This window comes from Anneissia japonica, unplaced genomic scaffold (assembly GCF_011630105.1).
Source record: "Anneissia japonica isolate Jap-2015-1 unplaced genomic scaffold, ASM1163010v1 scaffold724_len3256291_cov202, whole genome shotgun sequence".
Classification (NCBI taxonomy): Eukaryota; Metazoa; Echinodermata; class Crinoidea; order Comatulida; family Comatulidae; genus Anneissia; species Anneissia japonica.
This window is the reverse complement of record NW_022744966.1, coordinates 397,330-421,375: the sequence shown is the minus strand read 5'-3', so window position 1 is coordinate 421,375 and position 24,046 is coordinate 397,330. Positions and strand designations below refer to the sequence as shown.

Below are 24,046 nucleotides of genomic sequence, written 5' to 3'. Positions count from 1 at the left end.
CTGTTAAGATGCTAATTTCTTGAGGTTAAACTCACTACATGAATATTTATATTTTGTCTAGGAGGTCATAATATAATATAAGATATTCTCCTTTAGTGATGCCCTATCCTAACGAATTTGGAAATGATAATAATGCAATCAATTTTAACTTTCAGCAGGTCAAAGTCCAATTCTTGCTCAAACAGAAGTAGTATAAGCCTTTACCACCCGCGAGAGACAAGGGCCTACGCTGATTTAATCCACACAGTGATAAATTTGCTTTACTATCAGAGCAAGAGAACCCCACTAGGCCTACCCTCAACTATTGGGCCAGGTGTTTTGACAAAACTAGGCCTATGTGTACCCGCTGATTACAAAAGATTCTAAGAAGTCCGCTTGACCTAGAAATGGACATCCGGGATTTATACAGCGTGCGTAGTAATTCATTTAGATGATCCTAAAATGTGACTCAAAACTGTTTCTTTTATGCATAGGCCTTTGCATTTTTACAAAAAAAATGTTCGCAGTACACCACTCGCCAACTTTCTATAGTAGTGTTGATGGCTAAAGATGTGTATCCATCTCCGTCCAACTGTCGCCAATAAAATGTTTTCATTGGAAGTTTGTGATGGACAGATAATCATTATTTCCAAGGCCATTCTATATTTTTAAAGTACTGATATAAAAAAAAATCTTCGTTAACAAATATCGGTCTACATTGTCTACCAAACGAAGAGACATCATTACCGAAATTGAATCGAATGTTTTTATTGCATCGAATTGTCGAAAACGAAACAGATGTCAAAGTGACACAATAGCTAGCAACTATAAACAAAAGTTTATGCAGAATTCTTTTAAATTAAAAAAAAAATGTTTTTTGTTGGGGTTGACGTCACAAATACTTCGTTTAACCACCTTCATCCATTCTCTGCGTGCTGAAGTGAAACATCTCGAACTCCCCATCTCTCGATTGGCTGCAATATAGCGCTTACTAAGCCTTATTTGCATGCGTTCGCTGACCGTCACAATTATGTTGTACTAGTGCTGCACACGTAGCAACTATATTTATTTGTAAATCGACAGGCCTACGAAACGTCCCGAACCCTGTCTCGACATCGGTGTTCGCGGTCGCACTTTGTTCTTTAGTTTACATTCAATAAAACAATAATTTCCTGTCCTTAATTCACTCACTTGACACGTTTGAGTAACTCTTCGTCGGATATATGATTCATAACGCGAACTTGGCAACACCCTTCTCCGAGAAAAAAGACAACCCTCTCTTAGTTTAGAGTAATTTTGACTTATTCACGCCCTCTTCACAAAACGTACGTAAAAAACTGGTAATCTATTGCGCCCTCTGACGGTGAAAACATTTTAGTTTCATTTTGAGACTGAGCGCGCGCAATTTCAGAGATAATAAAATTTACGAAGTTGTTGAGTAGGTTTGGATTTGAATAGTAAACCTTTGTACTGCTATTCTTTGTTGGCCTGACTGGAGCTGTGGCCTGTGTTCTACATAAACCATACACTACTGCTTTAAGTCAATTTATGTATCCGAGTCCATCTAAATTACGATCTCAATTGGAATAGGCCTACTCATCGATTTCAAGGCAAATTCGTTTTGAGTCGATCACGTCATCAAAAACGATAAAATTATAGCGCACAGCTTTTTGTTGTGATACATTGATAAAATATGTTTTTTATATCGATTAAACAATAAGGCTATTAAGGGTCAGTTTAAAGTTAGTTCACAGTTGTCTTTGGTACACCGGGCCCGTTGCATAAAAACCCAGCAAACACAAAACCTTTGATAAAATAATTCGCGTACATTGTGATTCAGAAGTAAACGCATACGTTGCAAATAACGTTTTCAATTGGGTATTTAGTCAGAAATTACGTTATAGGCTATAAGTAGGCCTAGTATCTATGGTTAAACTAAAAACAAAAACAAACAAAGCGTTTTGAGCACAGCACTGAAACGTTATTTTTATAACCTATTAGCATTATAGTTTAACCTATTCATTAGCAATTATAATGTCAGTAAGAAAATTCTTGTATATTTTCAATTTCTTAATTAAACAAACTGCAGTAAAATTATCGATGAATAAAATGATAAATTAATAATGATAATTTCTCGTCTTGTGATGAAGGGACGATACCGGCCGTAAGTTACAGCGACAGTAGGATGATGGATGGCCACACTTACAAACGGATTAAAGCATCGTTTTAAAGTTTAAAAGCACGGTCGACGATTAGGCCTAATGATTTAGCAAGAAAAGGCGCAATGACCAGCCCAAAGAAAGAGAACTAGTCATCATTTTGAATCAACGCCTATAGGCGCAAACGAGCAGGTTTTAGCACTATCGGATGTGTTTATAAATTATATTGCGGTCGTGGGAAATTAGATGCTATCGAAAATTGTGAATAGTGATTTATAAAGGGTGCCAAAGGGGTTGTGGAAGGAACACAGAATCGCAGATACACAAATATTGGTACTGATTCTCTAGCTCGTTTGAATTACTTTGCGAAAACGTTTGGATGAGTGTACCACGGCCTACGGTTAAAAATCGATCTCTTGGGAGACAGATAGGCTGCTGATTTTTAGAGCACACGACACTCACGCGTACCAGTGTGATTGCGAAGGGTCATCTTGCTAGGCTTCTTCACTTACGCACTAATTATTCATCGAGGGGTGTGTGACGACGAAGCAGCCTGCGCGTGGTTGGCAAATCTTATGATACCAGCATGCTAAGCATCCACATATGAAAGGTAGGGCTGTGTTCACAGAGTACTCCAAAAGGATGCATCCGGATGTTTTTTGCTGAAAATCGAAATTTATACCATTGCGCGCCTAAACTGTAACATAAAATAAACCAATTCGATTGTCAACACAATGATTTATAATGTTAAAATGATTAGGCTAGTACTAGCATTAGTAGGCCTATGAAATACAACAATACAATGTGATTTTCAAATGACAAACTTTTTGAAATAAAAGGTGTTACATACATATACTGTATAATAAAATTAATATTATTATCACTATATATTTAATATTACTTACCTTTCTTAACTACCTTGTACATAGGCATATAGGCCTATCTATATATCCACATATATAAATATAATAAATATTTATGCTTTTTATGTCTTTAATTTAGGACGACACATCATTATCAAGCGTTGATACAGAAATCAGCGACCCCAGTTTAACCTCTGATCCGACCCTCACTCCAGGCGAGGCCAGTTTGACACCAGCAGAGGCGAGAAGTCTGAGTCCCCATCAACCCCTAGCATTGGATCATCATATCAAAAAAGGTAAGATTCTCGTTCTGAATTTTCAATTTTTTGATTAGGCCTACTTAGGTATAGGCCTTGCTTCTTTCTATTCTAGTCGTTTTGCAGTACCATGTGGTATGTTTATTTGTAGCCCCTCTCTAGGGCAAGGGCCTAGGCCTATACCTAGGGAATTAATTGTGTGGTGGGTGAGCCGGGTGGGTGGAGCTGTGTTGCTAGGGACCAGGCATAAAATAGGCTTGCCGACACCAGCCCAAGGGATTTTAATATTTATACATCTTGGCCAGCCAGAATCTGCTGGGACCGAATACACTATCGATTATACTGTTTTCTCGGTGATAAAAATTCGTCGCATATCATTATCACACATCTTTTGAAGTTTTTTCAATGGTCAACATTGGATGAACTAGGGCCTAGGGGCCTAGGCTAGTTAGTAGGTAGGCTAGGCCTAATGCAGGGGTGGAACCATCATATGCAATGGGGAGAAGAAAAAAATCGTACTGTCTGTAGGCCTACAGTAGGCCTAGGCCTACATAGTCTGACTCTGAAATTGATCAAATAAAAGAAGTTAGAAGTTTTTGATTGACGACCGAACACGCCCACTTACGCTCTCGTCGGAAGCATCTTCCCCCCCCCCCCCACTTTTTCGGGGACATAAACTTTAATTAGGACACTATCACATTCAAATCACAACAATATGTAAAAAAATATCAATTGAATGTATGTTGTTCTTATTGTTTTATTAGTGTTTAGAACTATAGAATATGGTACTAGAATTATGGACAAAGTTCTTTTATTTAAAAAAAAAAATTAATTTCCTGCAGTTATTTTTGTTAAGTTTTTCACAAAAAAAAATATGCAGACTAACAGGCTCTTTAATTAAATACTGTTTGGAAATATAACTGATTTTTTTTTGTCTGTCAAAGAAGATTTAAAGTCATCAAAGCCAAGCAGTGGGCAAGCTACGCCAACTCTTGAAGAAAGCCGCTCTCCGATGCCTACTGATCCTCAAGTTGCCTTGATTGAAGCCCGTCGAGATATGAAAAGGGCATCATCACCGCACAATGTGGAGAGGTATACCTCACATGCTCAAAATATGGAATACAAAGGATATGTAGACAGCTATGCACCATCAATAAGATTTGGGGTGAGTAAGCAGGGGCTTAGCTGGTTTCAGCCTTTGTGGCGGCAGGGAGGGTGCAAAACAGCCTGGAGGGTGTGAAAATGAAGAATGCAGAACTAAATTCCTATTCCAATGAAAACTTAATGGTGATTTTAGTATTTTAACCCTTGTTGCCAATGAGGTAGGTGGGGGAGGGTGGAGGAGGTGTGCATCTTCACCCCCAGTCTGTACCCATAGTAAAGGTGGGGGAATTAGGGAGACTAAATCTAGGCTAGGGGTGATGGATTAGCTATAACAAACAGTGGGGATTTGGGCATGTGTAAATAAAACTAAGATTAAATTGGAGTGACTACTATATAGATTATATCTAGGGTGGGAGGCTATGGTTACTATAATCTAGGTTGGAATCTACATTTTTAATTTATAAATAAAATGTTCAAATTGTTTACAAAATGGAAATCAATTCTGCTCTATAATTTCTGTTACTATCAGCAAGCACCCGCAAATGGCCACTTTCCATACGGATTAAACCCACCACAGCAGGAACGAGCCCATGAAGCACCAGAGGATCTCACAGTAACAAAGGATGAAGACGAAGACGATGATGGAGACGACGATAGCGACAAACTAAATGAATCCACACCAGGAGTAGATCCTGAGAGGCTTAAAGCTTTTAATGTAAGTCATTTAATCAGTAAACCATCAATCAATCAATCATTCAATAAATACATCAGTCAATATGCTAATGTGATAGATTAGTACACCACCAATACATCAATCAAAATAATACATCTTTCCAAATTAACAATCAACGCATCAATCAGTCAATAGATCGATCAATCGATCCATTAATCAATACATCAGTAAATCGAAAAGATGGTTATCAATTAACAAATAACACAGCAATCAATCAACACATCAATCAATCAATCAACACATCGATCAATCAATACATCAAACTGTCAATTAACACATCAATCATCACATCAATCAATTTATCAATCAATCAACACACCAATCAATCAACACATCAATCAGTCAATACATCAATCAATCAATACACCAGTCAATCAGTACATCGATCAATCAACACAACTGTCAGTCAACACATCAAATAACCAATCAACACATCAATCGATCAACACAACAATCAAGCAATCAACACATCAATCAATCAATCAATCAATCAGCACATCAATAAATCAATCAATACATCAACACATCAATCAACACATCAAAAAAATCAGTCAATCAACACACCAATCAATTCATTGATCAATCAATAAATAAATCAATCAACACATCAATCAATCAACACACCAATTAGTCAATAAATACATCAATCAATCAAACCCAAAATAGATAAAACAGTCATTATAACATTCAGTTAGTCAGCTAATCAGTCATTTAATTTATTGTCAATCAAAAATCCATTCAATTGAACAACTAATCAGTTATTCAATATATCAATCAATCAATCTCTAAATTGATAAATAAATATTTCAATGAAAACAATAATCTATAAACCAAGCAATAAATCAATAAAACATCAATCGATCAATCAACCAACCAATACATTGACCAATCAATCAACCAGTTCATATGTCAATCAATTAATCAATACATCAGTCTATTAACACATAAAGTCAATCAACATATTGGCCTAATATCTATTACCCTCTACCTTTATTAAGCCTCATCAAAATTGTAAACCTCTTTCAATATCAATAACACACAAAATTATAAACAGGCATGTTTGTTTTTATTAAAACAATGCTAATTCAACAATTAACTGGCCAAAATTTATAACACAAATCTCATGAGTACATTACATACAAAATATGTTTGAATATGTCATGAAACAGATTTAGTATAAAAAAAAAGATGAATGAGTTACAAAAATAATTTTTAATTCTAAAATCTATATTGAAAAGATTAATGTTGAGAATTTTGTGCATTGCCAGCCATTTTCTTTTGTTTTTGACATGTGATCTGCCAATTACATTACCATTCTTTGCAATAAGTATTCATGCTTTTTGCATATAGGTGATTAATTTTTAATTAGAATGTGGCGAACACACAATCAATGGTTGTTCTCAATTTGTAGGCCTCAGAATTCTCTAAATTGTTAGCTGCGTTTAACAAAACTCTAGGCCCAGACTTTCTCTCTGTGTAGGCCTAACCTAACCTGTAATCATAGTATCTGAATTTTTCTTCTGAAAGACAAAGCCGGGATCGAGGCTATGGTCTGATAATTTAATTGCGGGCTGGTTGAATGGTGCTTCATTATGCCTGCATTGATGCGGTGTAAGGGTCAATCGCCGCAATCAACACTTCGATATAACGAGGAGGCTTAATGGCTCTGCTTTATAGTGTCTGTCCCTGAATAAGAAAATTGCAGCCTCTTTATTGTATTTCTCAATTTATAGATATTTCCATTCATAGTTTAATAATTTAGTGAATCATTCACTAGTTAACTACTCGACTAAATAATCTATACTAATTAATTTGTTCATTATTTATGTTCTAGATTGTGATTTGTGTTTTGTGTAATCTCTCTTTTGGTTTATTTTTCCAATTGATGTTATACTGGTTACTTGTGATATTGATAGTCATTGATATATTAATTAATTTTAGTTAATTACTTTAGCTGAATTATTAAATTTATTTATTTTTTGGTTTGATAATATGAAATGTTATGCTTCAGTTATTTTTCTCCTTCTAGATGTTCGTACGTCTCTTTGTTGATGAAAATCTGTGAAGTTAATACATATTCTACATAATCTCTCTTGGTTTATTTTTCTAATTGACGTTATACTGGTTACTTGTGATATTGATAGTCATTAATATATTAATTAATTTTAATTAATTACCTTAATTGAATAATTAAATTCATTTATTTTTTGGTTTGATAATATGAAATGTTACGCTTCAGTTACTTTTCTCCTTCCAGATGTTCGTACGTCTCTTTGTTGATGAAAATCTTGACCGAATGGTTCCAATCTCGAAGCAACCAAAAGACAAAGTGCAAGCTATTTTGGAGGCATGCTACCGCCAGTTTCCAGAGTTCCACGAAAGGGCTAGGAAAAGGATAAGAACATATTTGAAGTCGTGTAGACGGATGAAGAGACAGAGAGACGCAAATGGTTTAGATTCGGTAAGTAGGCCTACGCAACTTGCTTGATAATATTAATAATATACAACATCAATGACAAGGCCTGTCTGTATGTGTTTCACATAATAACCCTAGTCATGGGATTGAACCCTTATAGAACACTGGTGAAAATATTCAGATACTCCCTAATCAGTGCTACCAGGTATCCAAAATACTTGTGGGTGGAGAGGCAACTGTAGTTATTTTGCCTTGCACAACAGGGCTTCTTTCCCTCAATCCTCTTTCTTATGGAGTTGATCAAAAATGATAAATTACTAAGGTTATTATTAGTGTTTCATAAAAAAATGTTGTACTGTAACTGTCTCTTATACACATCTAGATGTGTATAAGAGACAGCAATAGGCCTGCTGCTCAGGCATTACTGTTAGACCCTTGTACGACCAGGTCTACCTACTAATCTACTAAATACCATCATGCATTTCTGCACCTTTGGCCTGACCTAGGAATCAACAGTCCATCCTGCAAGCTGAGTCACGTTTGAACACACCTTTACATGCTGTAGCCTGGGGTTGTGGCCATTTTATAAATTTAAACCAAATTTTGCTGTCTGTGGACTTGTTTCTGAATTATGGTTGACTGATTGATAACAAGCTCTAAGAGGAGTTTTAAAATTCATTAACTGTAATCAAAGGAAAAATATCGCCAATTGGTTGTACTACGCACCGTTAACGAGGAGATTTAATTAGGAAAAGACTACAAGTTTGATTAGAGGAATTAGTCAAAGGGTAACACCCTTAAATGATATGTATTCAATTTGAGGAAAAGGCAGCCTCTTCGATACTGTTTATTGGTTGATAGTTATCTCTTCAGAGAAACATGTAACAACTGATTTTTACAGGGAGTGTTTAACATAATCATCCTTCTGACTATTAACATGCAAAAATTCTGTCATATCCCAGTATGTGATTGACTACACTTACATTGATATAAATCACTAAATAAATAATAATAATAATAATTTGGATTTGAAAAATAATGACTAAAGAATGTCATCTGTGTGACATTTTGATTTCATCATTTTGGTATTACGTCCTCATTCATCCATCAACATCCTTGAAAACATAAACATGCTGTCCTTTTCGTCGTAACGATTGGCTGATCATGATGTATTTGATTTTCACGCACTGATTTATGTACTCTTTGTCTGGCAATGACATAAACACGTGGAATCACCAGTTTTACATATGAGATAGTAACTTTCTGTGATGTGCACGCCGGTCATAATGATATCATCACGCCCATATATGGAAAATTTACCGGTATTTGTCACATACAGTTTGATAGTGTGAAGTGTGACAATCAAAGAACAAACAAGGGACAAACAAGGACAAATTTCCAAAAAATAGATAAATACGCTTTATGATTAATAGACACGAGATACCATTCAATGGTTAACTCATCTTTTTTGATGACATGTCAGAAATTTTATACTTTATATTTTTTAAATTTTAATAAAAAATCAGACAGTTTGTTATCTTCTTTTGGAACCTGCGGACTTTTGAGGCTTAAAGTCTCTTAAATCATTTCCCCCTCCGCTGACTCATTTGTTTGATTCTTTTCCCCAATGTTTTTTTTTTTTTAAATCTTTGACTGGTGCTAAGCTAGGCTAAGCAAACAGAGCTTGTCATTTGACCTGCACTGGGTTTACTCCAAAACACAAGGCCTTTATTTAGGGGGTACTAATACGTAAAAGATGACGACAAGCATAAACGTGGTGTTACTCACTGTAGCTACTGAAAATTAACCTGGGATTTTGTCTAGTGGGTGTGTCTACATATGGATATCAATGTTGACAATGCTATAGTATATTTGTAACAATATCAACTATCCTATCAACAAAAATATCAATATTTCACAGAAAAAAAATCAGGATTTGAAGATAAACAACAACAATATCAATACCAATCAATATCAATCAATACCAACATCAATACCAATATCAGAGAAAAAAATCAAGATATGAAGATAAACGTTAACAAATATACAAGGTATACAATAAAATAACAATGAGATTAAAAGTTGCCAGTGACTGGAAAAGGCCAACAGGTAAACCATTGCACCTCTAATAGCGGCCGATCCCGAATTGCATAGATAACAAGATATAAAATCAAGTATAAAATATTAAAATGTAACATTTATAAAAAGAAGCACACATTCTAGCTGATACGATATTGCCATTTATACAGCAAAATGTTGTGTTGTTTTTTTTTGTTGTAAATGATGACTTATTTGTGATTTAATATTTATTTTTATTTGGCAAATTATTTCCGCTCTTTAATTCATGATGCTGGTAAAAAGGATAACACCTGCTGTTCATTAGTCATCACCAAACCTATGCTACTGTTACAATTCATCATAAAACAAAAATTAAAGATTCATTTTATAAGTAGTGATAGCAGTCAGTGTTTATGGGGTTTCATATTCTGACATTCAGGAACGCTTTTCTTCTTTCCCTCAATCCTCTTTCTTATGGAGTTGATCAAAAATGATAAATTACTAAGGTTATTATTAGTGTTTCATAAAAAAATGTTGTACTGTAAGGTTTTCGTATGGTCAATGACCTTTGAAGTAATGTTATTAGGTGGACGTGATTCCTAAGGAATTGTTTTTAACTGCATTGCACCAAAAAATTCCCCCCTGGATTTCATGAGCAATCTAAACCATGGGCATTAAAAAAAGTGTCCTTCATTCTGTAAGTCCATTTTCAGTACAAACCATTGTAGTGGGGTTTGATGGGCTTTCCCCTCCCCCTTCCCCAATTAATATTCAAGTTGTGACAATATTAAACCTGGAGGGATGTGACATTCAAGGAAGAATTTAGGGAAAAAACTGATTCGTAAGAATAGATTAAACAGGATTTTTTTTTTATTTCTGGAAAATGTTATTTTTTAGGGAAATATTATATTACACTGGCTTCGCTTTGGAATAACCGCAGGTTGGGTATCCTAGGCGATAGTCTATCTTATGACGGTAGTCTATCTTTTGCCGTATTCAGCATCACGGATACCATAAAAGGATTTACAAAAAAAAAAACAAACAAAGGAAGACCTGTATTGCAGTCTCATTAAAAAAACTCAATGTAATCCAATGGAGCCCAATAGGATGTGACAAAACCTACAGATTCCTGGGTTTCTTACAATAGAGTTCTTATGAGCACTTATCGAAAAGGAAACATAAATAAAATCTCATAGCATGTATTTGAAATATAACTGTCATCTAGTCACCGCAATTGTTTAAATTTTTAAATTGGTATTATGGTAATGGAAGGCATAATGATAGTATATTTGTAAAGTGGCTTCCAAGATAGGATCCTCTGAAGGTGCTGAGAGTATTCAGACCACAAATCATTGAAAAACAGGGAAAAAAAATATGATAAAATAAAAAAAGTATAATAAAATAAACAAGCCCTTCAAAAAATGAAGTGAGACAGCAGCCATCATGTAAGTTGTCTCTACACAGTAATGTACATTTTAAGCATTAGCACACACATGGGCCATCGGCTGACGCAATTCTGTAAGAGAATGCAACACAACGACATGTTGCACGACGAATAAAACCATGATTTGCTCTGACTAACATTGACTCGCCGGTCAACAGACTGGCGTTGCCGAAAGGACCCATACAAAGCGCGAAGGAATTAGTTGCATGGTTGGTCAGGTAACATAGGGGGTGCTAGGATTTATGTCTAGGACTGTTTATTCATCCTTACATTCATAGTATTACCCCAGATAATAATTCCAATCATATATATACACTTTTTTTTTATTTTTATAAGAACACATTTTATAAGAACACTGAGGCTGAAATTGCTTTAAAATTAAGAACAAAATAAGAACAAATTGAGGCTGAGGTAAAATAACAAATGAGGTTTTTGAAAAACCAAAAAATTATAGGCCTATCTGTATCTTATGTGCAGTAATGTAGGTGTGACTATGTAATACCCCCTATAATCAGGTGTACTCTCATTTGGGGCAATAAAAAAGAAAAAGTGTAATACATAATGAGAAAGCCCTGACACATATCAAAACAAAAAAAATGTACCTAACACAATAATAATTACTGTATTTTCTCGTTTTTAACTAATATTTACCTTCACAACCAAGATCATTATTTCCTACAGCATTATTTTTTAGTATTTATTTATATATTTATTTTCATATTTTTAAAAAATTGTTTAATCTATAATATTACTGTAATAGATACACATACAGATTTCCAATCTGATTTCCAATCATACTGTAGTATTAACAATATTATTATATTAAAAAGTAGGTCAGATAAAAACTGCAAGGCCCATAAATGGTGGTAGACCACAGGTAGGACCTTGAGGGGTATAATCTCAGGTAAGGTACTGTAAGGTCATTCGGAGGTCATTCTGTGGTTACCTAAGGTTAATGGAGGTATTTAATAGCTCCTTAAAGTGACACTGATAAATTCCAATAAATAAAATAAATCCAATTAATTTAACTGTCAGTTGAATTACTTTCTTCACTACCAATGTTATGACATTTTAAATAGCCAATCACATCTCACCTTTTCAATTAACATTTTTTTCATGTAACTCTTTATTTTTGTTTCTTATTCAATCATTCATTCTAAGTGCTGCTATTTACAACATCTTATCCAAATAAAAGTTGACGTTGAATGACCACTTTAAAAAAAAAAACTTTCCAGCCAGTTAATTCAAGATTAATTTAAAAGATTAATGCAATAAACTATATAATAATTGAAATGTTAATCTATTTCAAGAGTAGTAAAATATAATCACCGTCTTCACCATAATAAACCTACTCACAATTAACATAAATGTCTCAAATGACATTCTTTATGCTGTGTTACATATTCGGGAGAGACGCTTATGCAAAAGCGGTGCTTATTATAAATTGTAGTAGCTTTACTAGGGCTTTACCTTTTTTGAGAACCTTGTTGTTTATAAGTTCCTGATGATAATACTAAACATCAAAGCACATAAATGTACTCTTGACTTATTTTATGTAGCATAATACTTCCAGTGCATATGATGGCCTGTGCTTAGCAGGAAAATATTAGGTTTGGTGAGCACTTACACTTATTTCGAGAATGATCCTAAATTAATATTCACAACACTTATTTTCGGGGAGTGCCAACAACGAAGTGGATCTGATATCTGCTTTCATGGGAGGACTGATAGTAACCGTCCTGTACTATCTTTCTGTTCCTCGTGTCTGTTGGATTTATATGCACTGGGATATTAGGGCAGTACCAAGATTCCCGAACAAATCAAGCATTATTTTCTCTCATTTTCCCTTGCCCCCTCATTCCTAATCTATATTTTCACACATGTATTTGTTTAGAATGGTGTTATGTTCTAATCCCAGTAATGTTTATCCTCTTAAAAGTGAGACCCTCTTTACGTTTTGGCCCCTAAGGAAATTGACAATTTAGATTGTTAAAATCTGCAGGGACTGGGTGCACCAATAGACCTTATGTTTCTGAGCGTGTTTAATCCAGTTATGTTTGTATCAAACCTTCTCATAAATTACTGGAAGCTTGTTCTCAAATAAAAACAAATAAAAATCATCTTTCTGGTCATTAAGATCCAAGATACAAAGTAGAACAAAAAATATTGACATAACGGTGAGGGCAGTGTAACATTATAGTATGATGATCTTTTACCAACAATTGTTCTGTTTTTTTACCGAAATTAAAGGAAAATTTCCCTAATATTTTATGTGAAGTTGTCTCTTGATAACACATTATAAATTAGGAAAATTCTAAATGTTGAATAAATATAGCATATGAATAAATTAAACTATTTAAGAAAATCATGAAAATATAATGCGAAACAAAACGAATAAATATTTAATGAGGGAAAGAACTATAGTTTAATCTTTATTCCTCATAATGTAAGAATACTTAAAAAAAAACTTATAATTACATAAATTAATGAAAACTCAGGTCTCCTTCCAATTAAAAACCTTGTTTTGGTCCATGGTTTTCCATGTCATTAGTGGCTTTGATATCTAATTATCAAATAGATAAAAGATAGAGGTTTATTTGGGGCTGCAGAAATGTAGTCTTGGTGGTAAGCCTCTAATTAGATCGGTATTTTTTTTATTTGAAGGGAGACCTGTAGTCTTCATATTTTAAAAATCAGTTTAGTTTTCTATTATAGACCATAGATTTTGTTGATTTTGTCTGAAAATTCAACTTGCGACTCACCTTTAAATGCGTAATGCATTTGCCTAATGGACGAAAATATTGAATTATGGTAATATTTTATATCTTTAAAAGAAGAAAAGGAAAAAAGAAATTATTAAAATTGACAGAATATTAATTGAAATCTAAAATTAATAAAGGCGATAAGTAGTAGTATTAATAGGCCTAGTTACATTAATATTTATGAGATATTTCAAATTATGTAGAATATTAAGACCAAAATATTATTGAATTGAATAATAGGCCTATTATATACTACAAAATGCTAAATGAATATATTAAAACAAAACAATATGATTCCATTTAAAAATAATTATAAATTTATAATTAATGCAACCTCTGCATTGTTTTGTTCACTGCATTATGTGTTATGAGAGGAGAACAATTTTAAAATAAATATTTAATGTCCAAACATTTAATAAGCCTATATTTAAACAGTCATTAGAATATTGTGTTATTGTTATTATTGCCTGTATATTAATATTATTGCAGTTGTTAGAAAATTATTTTATGATTTTATAATTCTTGGTATATTTATCAAACAAAAAAAAATGTCATCGCAGGTAAAAAGTAAAATAATATAACTGAATTTGGACATTAATTTACAACAAGATCTCATTTATTACAAATTCAAACAAACCACTTATGAAAATTTCTAACATCGTAATATAGTTAAAAACTACCACTTCTGCAATATAATATCAAAATACATTAAAAATGTTTACTAAAAAATACATTAAAATCTATTACCAAAAAAATACATTAAAATTGTTACTATAATATATATTTGAAAATTCTTCACAATTTAAGATCTCATTTAAATAATAATAATAATAATAATATAATAGTAATAAAAATAATAATAATATTACTTACAATATAATTAAAAATAACTAATCCAAGGATAAGATGATTGGAGCACAAAATCATCAAAAAGATGCAAAGTCATAAAAAAAAATGTAGAGTGAGGGATGTGTCAAACTGTCAGTCATTTTGTGTAAAGACGACCACAACAGAATTTTTGTACTCTAGCCATACGATCACTTCCTGTCTAGTTGGCTGTAACTATCTAGAGGGCTTCTAATTGAAACCTCAAGGTCAACTGATTATTTAGAATCATGTTTTTCACCTCAAATTATATTTCATATTCATAAATCTAATTCAGACGTACAACGTTTACGGCCATCGAGGCAAGCTTTTTCCTTGAATCTTGCTTCTTTTGTTCTGGACATAGAAAGTCAGCAGGTGTTAGCTGCGTAGCCGAAGATCTCAACTAAAATTGAAAAGGTAGTTAAGTTAGATTTTCTATTATTGCTGATTCCTCGATATTATTTTCTCTCAACGGTTTGTTGGTGGTTGGCTTGGCTGATGATTATGTCGAGGTCCTTTGTCTCGCATGTGGCTAGCTGTAACAAAGCAGCTATTGCTTGACCTGTGTTACATGCAAACTAATTTCAGTCAAGTTCCTTGGATCAATGCTATATATATAGCAATGAAGACGAGATTGGAAATAATTGTGGTTATGTTCAACGGTAGACATTGCTGAACTGATTTTTTTCCCATTGGCTGCCGATACCTGGCATACTTGTGATTTATTCCATATTTTAAGGATTTTTGGAGGTAAATCAGAATTTTAGCACATAATTTAGCATAACTGAGTTTCTTAGTATAAGAATCCATTCTTATGAAACAAATTTCAATGTAGTTTTTTTTTTAAGGTGTATATTTTGACTTGCATTTGATGTCTGTAAATTCTATGAAATGAAATGAGTTTTTTTTTTAATCATGTACTTATTTTAGGAAAGTCATATTTTTGTACTGTACTCAGAATTTTATCAAATATTGTATTATTGTGAACTCGGACACGGATTTAACCTAGAAAATGTTTAAATGTCACTTCTGCCAGCAAAATGAAATGTACCATTTTAATATCACTTTTAGATAAAGCTATTAATAAAGATTGCATACAACCTAATGTACATATTGTAATACCATTGCATATTTTTACAGTGAAAGATGAGAAAATGTCATTAGGAATTTTATCTTATTCCTTTCTAAATTTTTATAAAAAAATTACATTAAATTTCATAAATAATTATAAGTGATTAATACAAAATGATAGATAGCAAGTTGTTGGTTTAGAGCTAAAAAAATGTATTGACTTAAACAACACCAAAATTGATTAAAATTAAAGTCAATAAATTATAGAATAATAATCCCAATGACACATAGATGGACAGTTTCATCCTGTGACAATTATTTGTCTCTTTTTTGTGACAATTATTTGTCCCTTCAGGTTTTTTTTTTTTTTGTGAAATCCCTTCATGTTTTTTTTTTATGTAATTCTTGTTTTCTTTCTTTGAATTGATTAATATTTGTGTTTTATAAGGAGTGAATACCGTACATGCAAATAAAAAAAAAACTACTCAAATATAATCATTGAGAGACATTGGATAAATTTCAAATGCTCAATATTATTTATTACATTTTGATACAAAATGAGGCATGTTGTGGCAAAATGGCTAAGTTGTAGCAAAATTTGAAATTCAAGTTATTGGTATTTTCATATACCTGAGTATGTTATCTTTAAAATGAGGGGTCATTCATTGAAATTGGACTTTTCAAGCCTAAGTTATTGAAAAGTGAAAATACGGCACTCTTAGAGTCAAGATAAACATGATTTTGAGTAATTGCCTTCCAAAGTTATGTGTTCATACATTGTTTAATAGAATTAACTATCTAAAGACATTAAATAAACAATTTGTTGACCATTTCCAGAACTAATACTTTGGGACATGATTAATAAGACATTAATCTGTTGATCTATAGTGAAAAAAAAATTTGGATTTTTAGGCAATTTTTTGAGCTCCCATATTTTATAGCTCATTTACTCAAAACTAGCCTGTGCGACAACTTAACCATTTCGCCACGACATGCCTCAAATTAAAGGAAAAAAAATGTGTTTGGACACCGCTGTGCTAAATTTCCTTCCCCACTTTCTAGGTACATCTCTCTCAATCACAAATGGGTACCTTGTGAGGGTGAATTATTTGAGATTGAAATAGAAGTTGGTCATTTTATTGAATTATGTGCTATTGGCATATTGCATAGTGAACAGCGAACATAAACAACAATGATGATGATAATGAGTATGGTATCTTTAAGTAATATTTTGGGAATCCATAGATGCCTACAACTGTAGCAGGAGGTGTATACAGCTCTTTACAATGTCAAAGATGATATATCTCATATTTCTTTAGTCAGTATTCTTATGGAAAACCTGATGATTATACATCTTTGTGTTTTTTTTGGTTTCTTTCAGACACTGAGACCGACCCCACCTCACCTCACATCAGCCCGTGCCGAGCACATCCTCGCTGCTGCCTGCGAGAGTGAGAGTGATAACGCCAAGAGGATTAGAATGGAATTGCTGCAACAACAAGGACATGTAGGTCAAAGTTCAGTTTATCTGATTGCCCGTTGCTACAATTTATCTTAAGTGTTGCTTTGTGAAAATAAAACCTAATAACATTTATACAGTAAATGAAATACACTTTTTGTTTTTTCATAAGAACACATTTTATAAGAACACTGAGACTGAAATTGCTTAAAGATTAAGAACAATATAAGAACACATTGAGGCTGAGGTAAAATGTCTAATGAGATTTTTATATTTAAAAACTAAAAAAAAAAATCAAAAAATTATATCTACCTTGTGTGCAGTTGGTATGCAATACCCTCTATAATGCAGGACAGTAGGTGTACAACCTGTCATTTGGGGCTATTTTTACCTGGGCATTTTTTCTGTGGCCATATTTTCAGGAACCATTTTTGCCGGGCCACTTTTTACCTACATTTTAGTACAGTGTATACTGCTGTACAATAATAATTTTTTTATGTTTGAAAAATGTGTAAAATAAGAACAAAATAAGAACATTTTGAGCCTGAAATCAGCCAAAAAATAAGAACACTGAGCCTGAGCAAAATTTTACTGGTTTTTATAAATAAAAAAAATGTGTAGGTGATATGTTAATTTCGTATTTAACCAAACATGTGTCTAGTTTTAATAAGGAATTAAGTTATCATCTACAATAATACAAACCAGATGAATTTATTTGAACATTAACAGAATAATAAATTATTTATCCAGTTTACAGTTAGTGGAATTCTATGGCACCAACCAAGGACAGTTGGTTGTTAGAACTTTAATTATAAATTGGAATGTAATAAGAAATTCTAATAATTTGTTTTGGCCATAGAATTTTCTAGGCCGGAGATACAAGGTTAAAGAAAACTAGCCTTGATAATATCCCATCCTGTTTCCCATTTCCACAAACATGCTCCTAAAAAATACCCATACAAAACAAACCATAGAGAGGGGCTTAAGTTATTTCCTCTGATGGATTTTCATACATTTATAAACATGAGCAATACTATATGTTGAGAGAGTAAATAATTGTGTGATTTTATTTATCCCTCCTAACAGCCGGAAGTACAAGTTGAGCCTCAGCCACCTGCACCTACCACACATATATACGAGGAACCAATGAAACCCTCCCCTAGGCCCCCACCGATGGACTACCGGTACTCGAATGGAGTGTCCCACGAAGCGTATTATCCTACAATGGTACCCGTGTCTCGTCAGTCACCCATCATACAGCATACTCAACATCCCTCTCTTGCCAATGGTAAGATTATCTTATTCTTTATTGTATTATATATAAAGGAGTTTGTTTTAGTTTTTTTTTGCTTATTTATTATTTATCAATTTTGTCATTGTTTTACCTTTTACTGAGCACATAGAGGCCTTGTTTATTGCGCTATATAAATCCATTTGTTGCTGTTATTATTATTATTATTAATATTATTATTATTGTTACTGTTATTATTATTATTATTATTATTATTATTGTTATTATTATTATTATTGGTATTATTATTAGTATCATACAGTATTGGTTGGTATTAGTATACCATCTTCATCTATGTATAAACTAGTAACTATATATTATCATTTATTTTGCAATTGAGCATGAATTTTTTCATACACCAGGGGATGGAAAACATAATTAACTTGTGAAATCAACTAATGCGATTATAAATGAAAGATATTAAAATTGTATTCCCAGGTGCTTGCATCATCATTTTTTTATGAGCCCACATTATTTAGTATACTTTATTAGTGGCTACACAAGCATCTTTCACAACTTAGAAAAATAATAATAAAATGTTACAATAATTAATAATCAATTTTTACGGCAATTCCCATTCATATGTCACTGCATCTCTGCTTTAAGTTCCGCAGATCGATTCGGAAGAAAAATGAAAATTAATTAAAACAAATCTAACTTAAGATTCAGACCGAAAAAACGATGGTGCTAATGTCAATTCATCTACACTGTAGCTGCCAAATTAACTTGCTGTAAATAAGAAATCTGAAATTTGATATTCTGTACCTGCCAATCAACTAAAGCAAAATACTCAATTTGTGTATTGGTTGTGAAATACAAAAACAAAGATATGATATTTTTGATTGTAATATCACTAATGGTCAGTCGACAGAAAAATACTGGTGATTTTTCTATTTATGGGTGTAATGACATAATCATTCCTGTATGTGGGTGTGATGACATCATGTTGCCCATATATGGGTTTGATATGACATCATCATACCCATATATGGATGTGGTATGACAACTTTACAGGTCAACTAGGACTAAAAACAAGTGCAAATAATTTATGTTAATTTGCTTTAAAAAGTATTATTTCTATTTGAAAGCTAATAGCATAAACATTCAAAATATGTAATTAAAATATTAAAGTGTAAAGTGCTATTATTAGCAATTTAGGCAGTATTTTAAAATTTCTGATAGATCAGACCATTATGAATTATGAGTGCCTACAAAATTTATTTCTTGTCGGGGCCAACAGAAACATGATAATATTATGGTTTAGATTTTTATTTTCTCTTGCATTACTCATGGCAAGCAGACCATAGCGTTGTACAAGTTACAGACTTCTGAACTCTTTTATCTTGTGTTGCAAGGCGAACATTAATAATAATAAATTATTGATATTGATGTAATAAAAAAAAAGTCAGGCAGACAGTAGTGGATTACTTAACAAGCTTTCGCCTTTTTTGGACAATGACTTCAAGTTTTTTTTTTTATTTTGTACTGATGATATTCTCATATTACCACATTTGAACGTACAGTTTTCATGTTTTTGACAAAAGTAATGGGTTGGTTATAGGCTTACAAATATGCTATGTAATGCATAATATATTATATGCATATATATATATATATATATATATATATGCATATATATATATATATGCATATATGCTACTGTATTATAGTGTTATTGTTTATATTTTTATTATGGGATTGGTACTTAATAATCTCCAAATTTATATATTTTTTAGGGCCAACAGATCTTAGCATTAAGAAAGCCAAGACGCAACTAAGTCCATCAGAAATCACCAAAATCCGCAACTTGATAACAAGTTACCGTGAGTCAGCTGCGTTTCTGTACAGATCAGCGGAGGAACTCGAGAATTTGCTTCTGCAACAGAACTAGTTAATCACAAGCCTTCGGTGCAAATTTTTTAATAGCATTTTTCACAAAAAAAAAAAACATTTCATACAAGTGTTTTTATCACTGTGGTGTCGCTTCTGTTTTTCTCAAGGAATTACTTAGAAACCTGTATGCTCTATTTGTCGAAAATGTTATGCCGTTCTTCTCTGTTCAGCTCTGGAAGATTTCTCTTACTTTGACGACAGCCTTGGTTTTACCGTGCCACGTCAGTGTGCAACCACGTAACTGGACGTTGTCAACAACTCTTCCAGAAAAACTTGATATTAAACTAAACTAAGAATATCTTGAAAAGCGTATCTAATTTAATGCATATTTAACTTAAGGAATTTTTTTTTCAGTAATATACTAAGTTATTTCTTCAGGTGTTTAATAATAGAAAAGAGTTAAAAACCTCGCAATTTTAATATTATTATGTTGAGTTGAGGATTTCTGTTGTCCATCGTGGTACAGTACAAGATTTGAATAGCATCGGGATGTTTAACTCTAGGCTTTTTAAGTGCAATGGATCGTAGTGGAGGTTTATCCTGACAATACGTGACACAACTCTCACATTATGCTTTATAAGAGTTGCCAAATGATTTGTTCATGTTAAGGGCAATGAACTGTGCTCAGATATTGAGTTACGTTTGGTTAGTTTTGCTAAATACTATAAAACTCAATCTGGGGCAATATCAAAACTGATACTGTAATATATAATTTCGTTCATATACTTTCATGCCTTTGGGTTTTACCATAGAAGAAGTTTGTTTTACCTATAACAAAAAATATGCTTTCTTTTATAAAATTAAGTTGTTCAAAATGAATAAAATAGAAATACACATTATGAACATATACTCTTTTTAAACTAAAGTATGTATTTATATTTTTTGGAGAAAAAAATTTCTTCTTTTGAAGCAGAACCAACATTTTAACTTAAAAATCTAAATTATTTTAAAGATGTAGACAGTTATGCATTAATAACGTCTAATTGTGCTATATATCTGTTTTGTATGTTTTTTTTGTACACAAAATGTCTCTACTACTGAACATTTTTCGGTTTTAGGTCTTTGATTTTACTATGTGCAATACAGTGATATACTGTCCATCGTTACCACAACTGCAGTCTTAACCAGAAGAGCGTTTTGTTGCAGAATCTTGATATTGCTATCGGTGTGCTAATTAGCAAAGCATTTAAACTAATCTAAATTAATGCTTTAGTTCGTTATGAATAATCAAAATCCAATTACTAAAGGTTGTGTGCTTTAGAAAAAAAAACGAGTATGTAGATCGGTCAAATGTTATTAGTTTTAAAACAGGTCATACACAAAGAGAATTACTGAACACAATCATCCATCAAGAAATAAAAATTATGGGTTACAGAAAAACACTCTATACATGAAATATCCATCTACATACGCACAGGAACTAAACATGCATATACCTTAAAACAATCTTGTTTTGTATTTATCAACTCAGTATATAGTAATTTTGAATGAATTAATTGTCTGTTATTTATGTTTTTTCTGAGATTTCTTATCAAACAGTAACTGATATCAAAAATGTACATAAGAAATAGGGACCGACAACTCTAATATTTTAAGTGCAAATTTACAAAACTTACCCGTCACTTCTCTACTAATTTATTTGTTTTCCCTGTCCTCATCCAATTAAAATAAAATAGTTTTATACCAAAAATAAGCGACTTTTAATTGAGTTACTTATATTTATGCTTTAAGCTGTAAACTTTAATATATTTTGGTGTTATTTTTTGAAGTAGAGATAGATTGTCATCTTAGACCAGTAATGTAGTTGTACAGTAAATTTGAAAATAATGTGTTCGTGCTGGTAGTTTTTCCATTATGGGAATAACATTCTATAAATATTTGTCAAGCTAGGCAATCATTATTTCTTGCACATGAAAATAATTTATATCTTTATTTAATCAAATATTTATAAGTTTATCTGTTGCATATTTCATGTCTCTTCTAATTAATTTAAAGAAAAAACATATTTGGGAGATTTACAAAAATAAATCAATAATTTGAAAATACTTCCCATTTATGGAGAATATACAGAAGTATTGTATATTCATGACTTGTACATTCATTGTACTAATTCATTTTTGGTTATTGTGTTCAGAATACAGTATTTGCAAATGCATATTGATGAATATTCATGATTTAATATTGATGAATAATAAATATTCATGACAACATCTACATCTTGTGAATATTCATGGTTTATATATTATGCATTGATGAATAATGAATATTCATGATTTAATAATGAATAATAAATATTCATGAAAATTTATGATTTGTATGCATTGATAAATACATATATTAAAATGTATTGCACATGAAATTGGCAATCCATATGATGGGGATATGAATAAACATAAATAAAATAGTAATGTTTGATGCATTTTGTTGAAAGTTAAATCAGGTTGAAAATGAAGAGAACACACTGTTGTAAATACTTGTAAAGTCACACAATAAGTTTTAGCTTAAGAATTATATTATTACACACAAACCATTTGGTTCATATTTGATAATATGCCATGAATATTACCTGGTCCTACACACACACACACACACACAATATGACTAGAATTTTATATTCATACACAAAAAGGTGAACTTGTCCTTGTTTTGCTTTGCACATTAATTTTATGTAAACAGAAGCAACCATCCTGCTCTAGGTAACGAATAATAAATACTAATTGTTTAAGCTTGGAGTGGTGAAGTGTACAATGTGTTGTGTTGATCCGCAGTATTTAAAAAGCTCACACAACACATAATTGCTTCTAGTGGCAATTTTTGGTCGACCATGGTAATTATAAGCACATATTAATTACTTAGCCAGTTTTTCAGACCTTTTTGTATAAATGCAAAGGCTTTTCTGTTTTTGGTTTGTTGAAAATCTGAAAAAAAAGTGATCTGCTCTATCAAAAAAGCAACATAAAAACTTTGATATTGATTGCATAGTTGATTAATATCGCACATTTTCTAACAAATTTCTGACCATAATAGCAATGAAATACTATAAATGAAATGCTCGAAATTGAGTATTTATGTTCTGTTTGATTGAGCATGTCACTTTGTCAAGGTCAAACCACATCTGTAAAAAAAAGTATAAAATTAATTTTAGTAATTTTTAAATATCAATATTTAGATAATATGATCAGGACCACACCAGTAAGTACTATTAAGCTAATAATTTAATGTTAATTTATTCATAAACAAATTGTAATGTTTGGATAAATATTTTGATTAGAGTAATTATTGAAAAAGCTGATAAACAAAATGTTGTCTCAACTGTTTCATGTAAATGAGATACATTATGTTGAGAGACTTAGTGTTGTTTTATTTTTCTTATTTATTTGAACTGTCTTGATGGTTTCACACTGGAATAAAATTGTCTTGTCTTTAGACACAAAATATATAAAAAAAATGTATTTGAATTTTTTTTATTTGATTTGAAGCTAATTCTAGCACAAAAAACTGGACAGATGTGGCTAGTCTTAAAACGTAAAAGGAGAGACTTTTTTTATAACTGGTTTTTTCTAACTTATTTTTTTAAATATCGTCAGAGGAGGGGGGAAATTTAGCAAAGAGTTTTGCCAAAACAATGCCGACGGAGGAGAAAATCAAAATAAAATGTTATTGGTGAATGTATAAAGTGTACTAACAGAA

General features: G+C 32.0%; 1 protein-coding gene across 2 annotated transcripts; it reads left to right on the top strand.

The window, feature by feature from the left end:
- Positions 1–3,140: 3,140 nt before the first annotated feature.
- LOC117119781 (nucleolar protein 4-like) lies at positions 3,141–23,804 on the top strand (the record flags this gene model as incomplete). Of its 2 annotated transcripts, none has more annotated exon segments than XM_033264689.1 (7): positions 3,141–3,297; positions 4,206–4,423; positions 4,892–5,077; positions 7,353–7,556; positions 17,095–17,220; positions 18,259–18,460; positions 20,200–23,804. In XM_033264689.1, coding segments are annotated over 7 exon segments (1,248 nt in total), but the record flags the coding sequence as incomplete, so codon positions are not given.
- Positions 23,805–24,046: the final 242 nt, after the last annotated feature.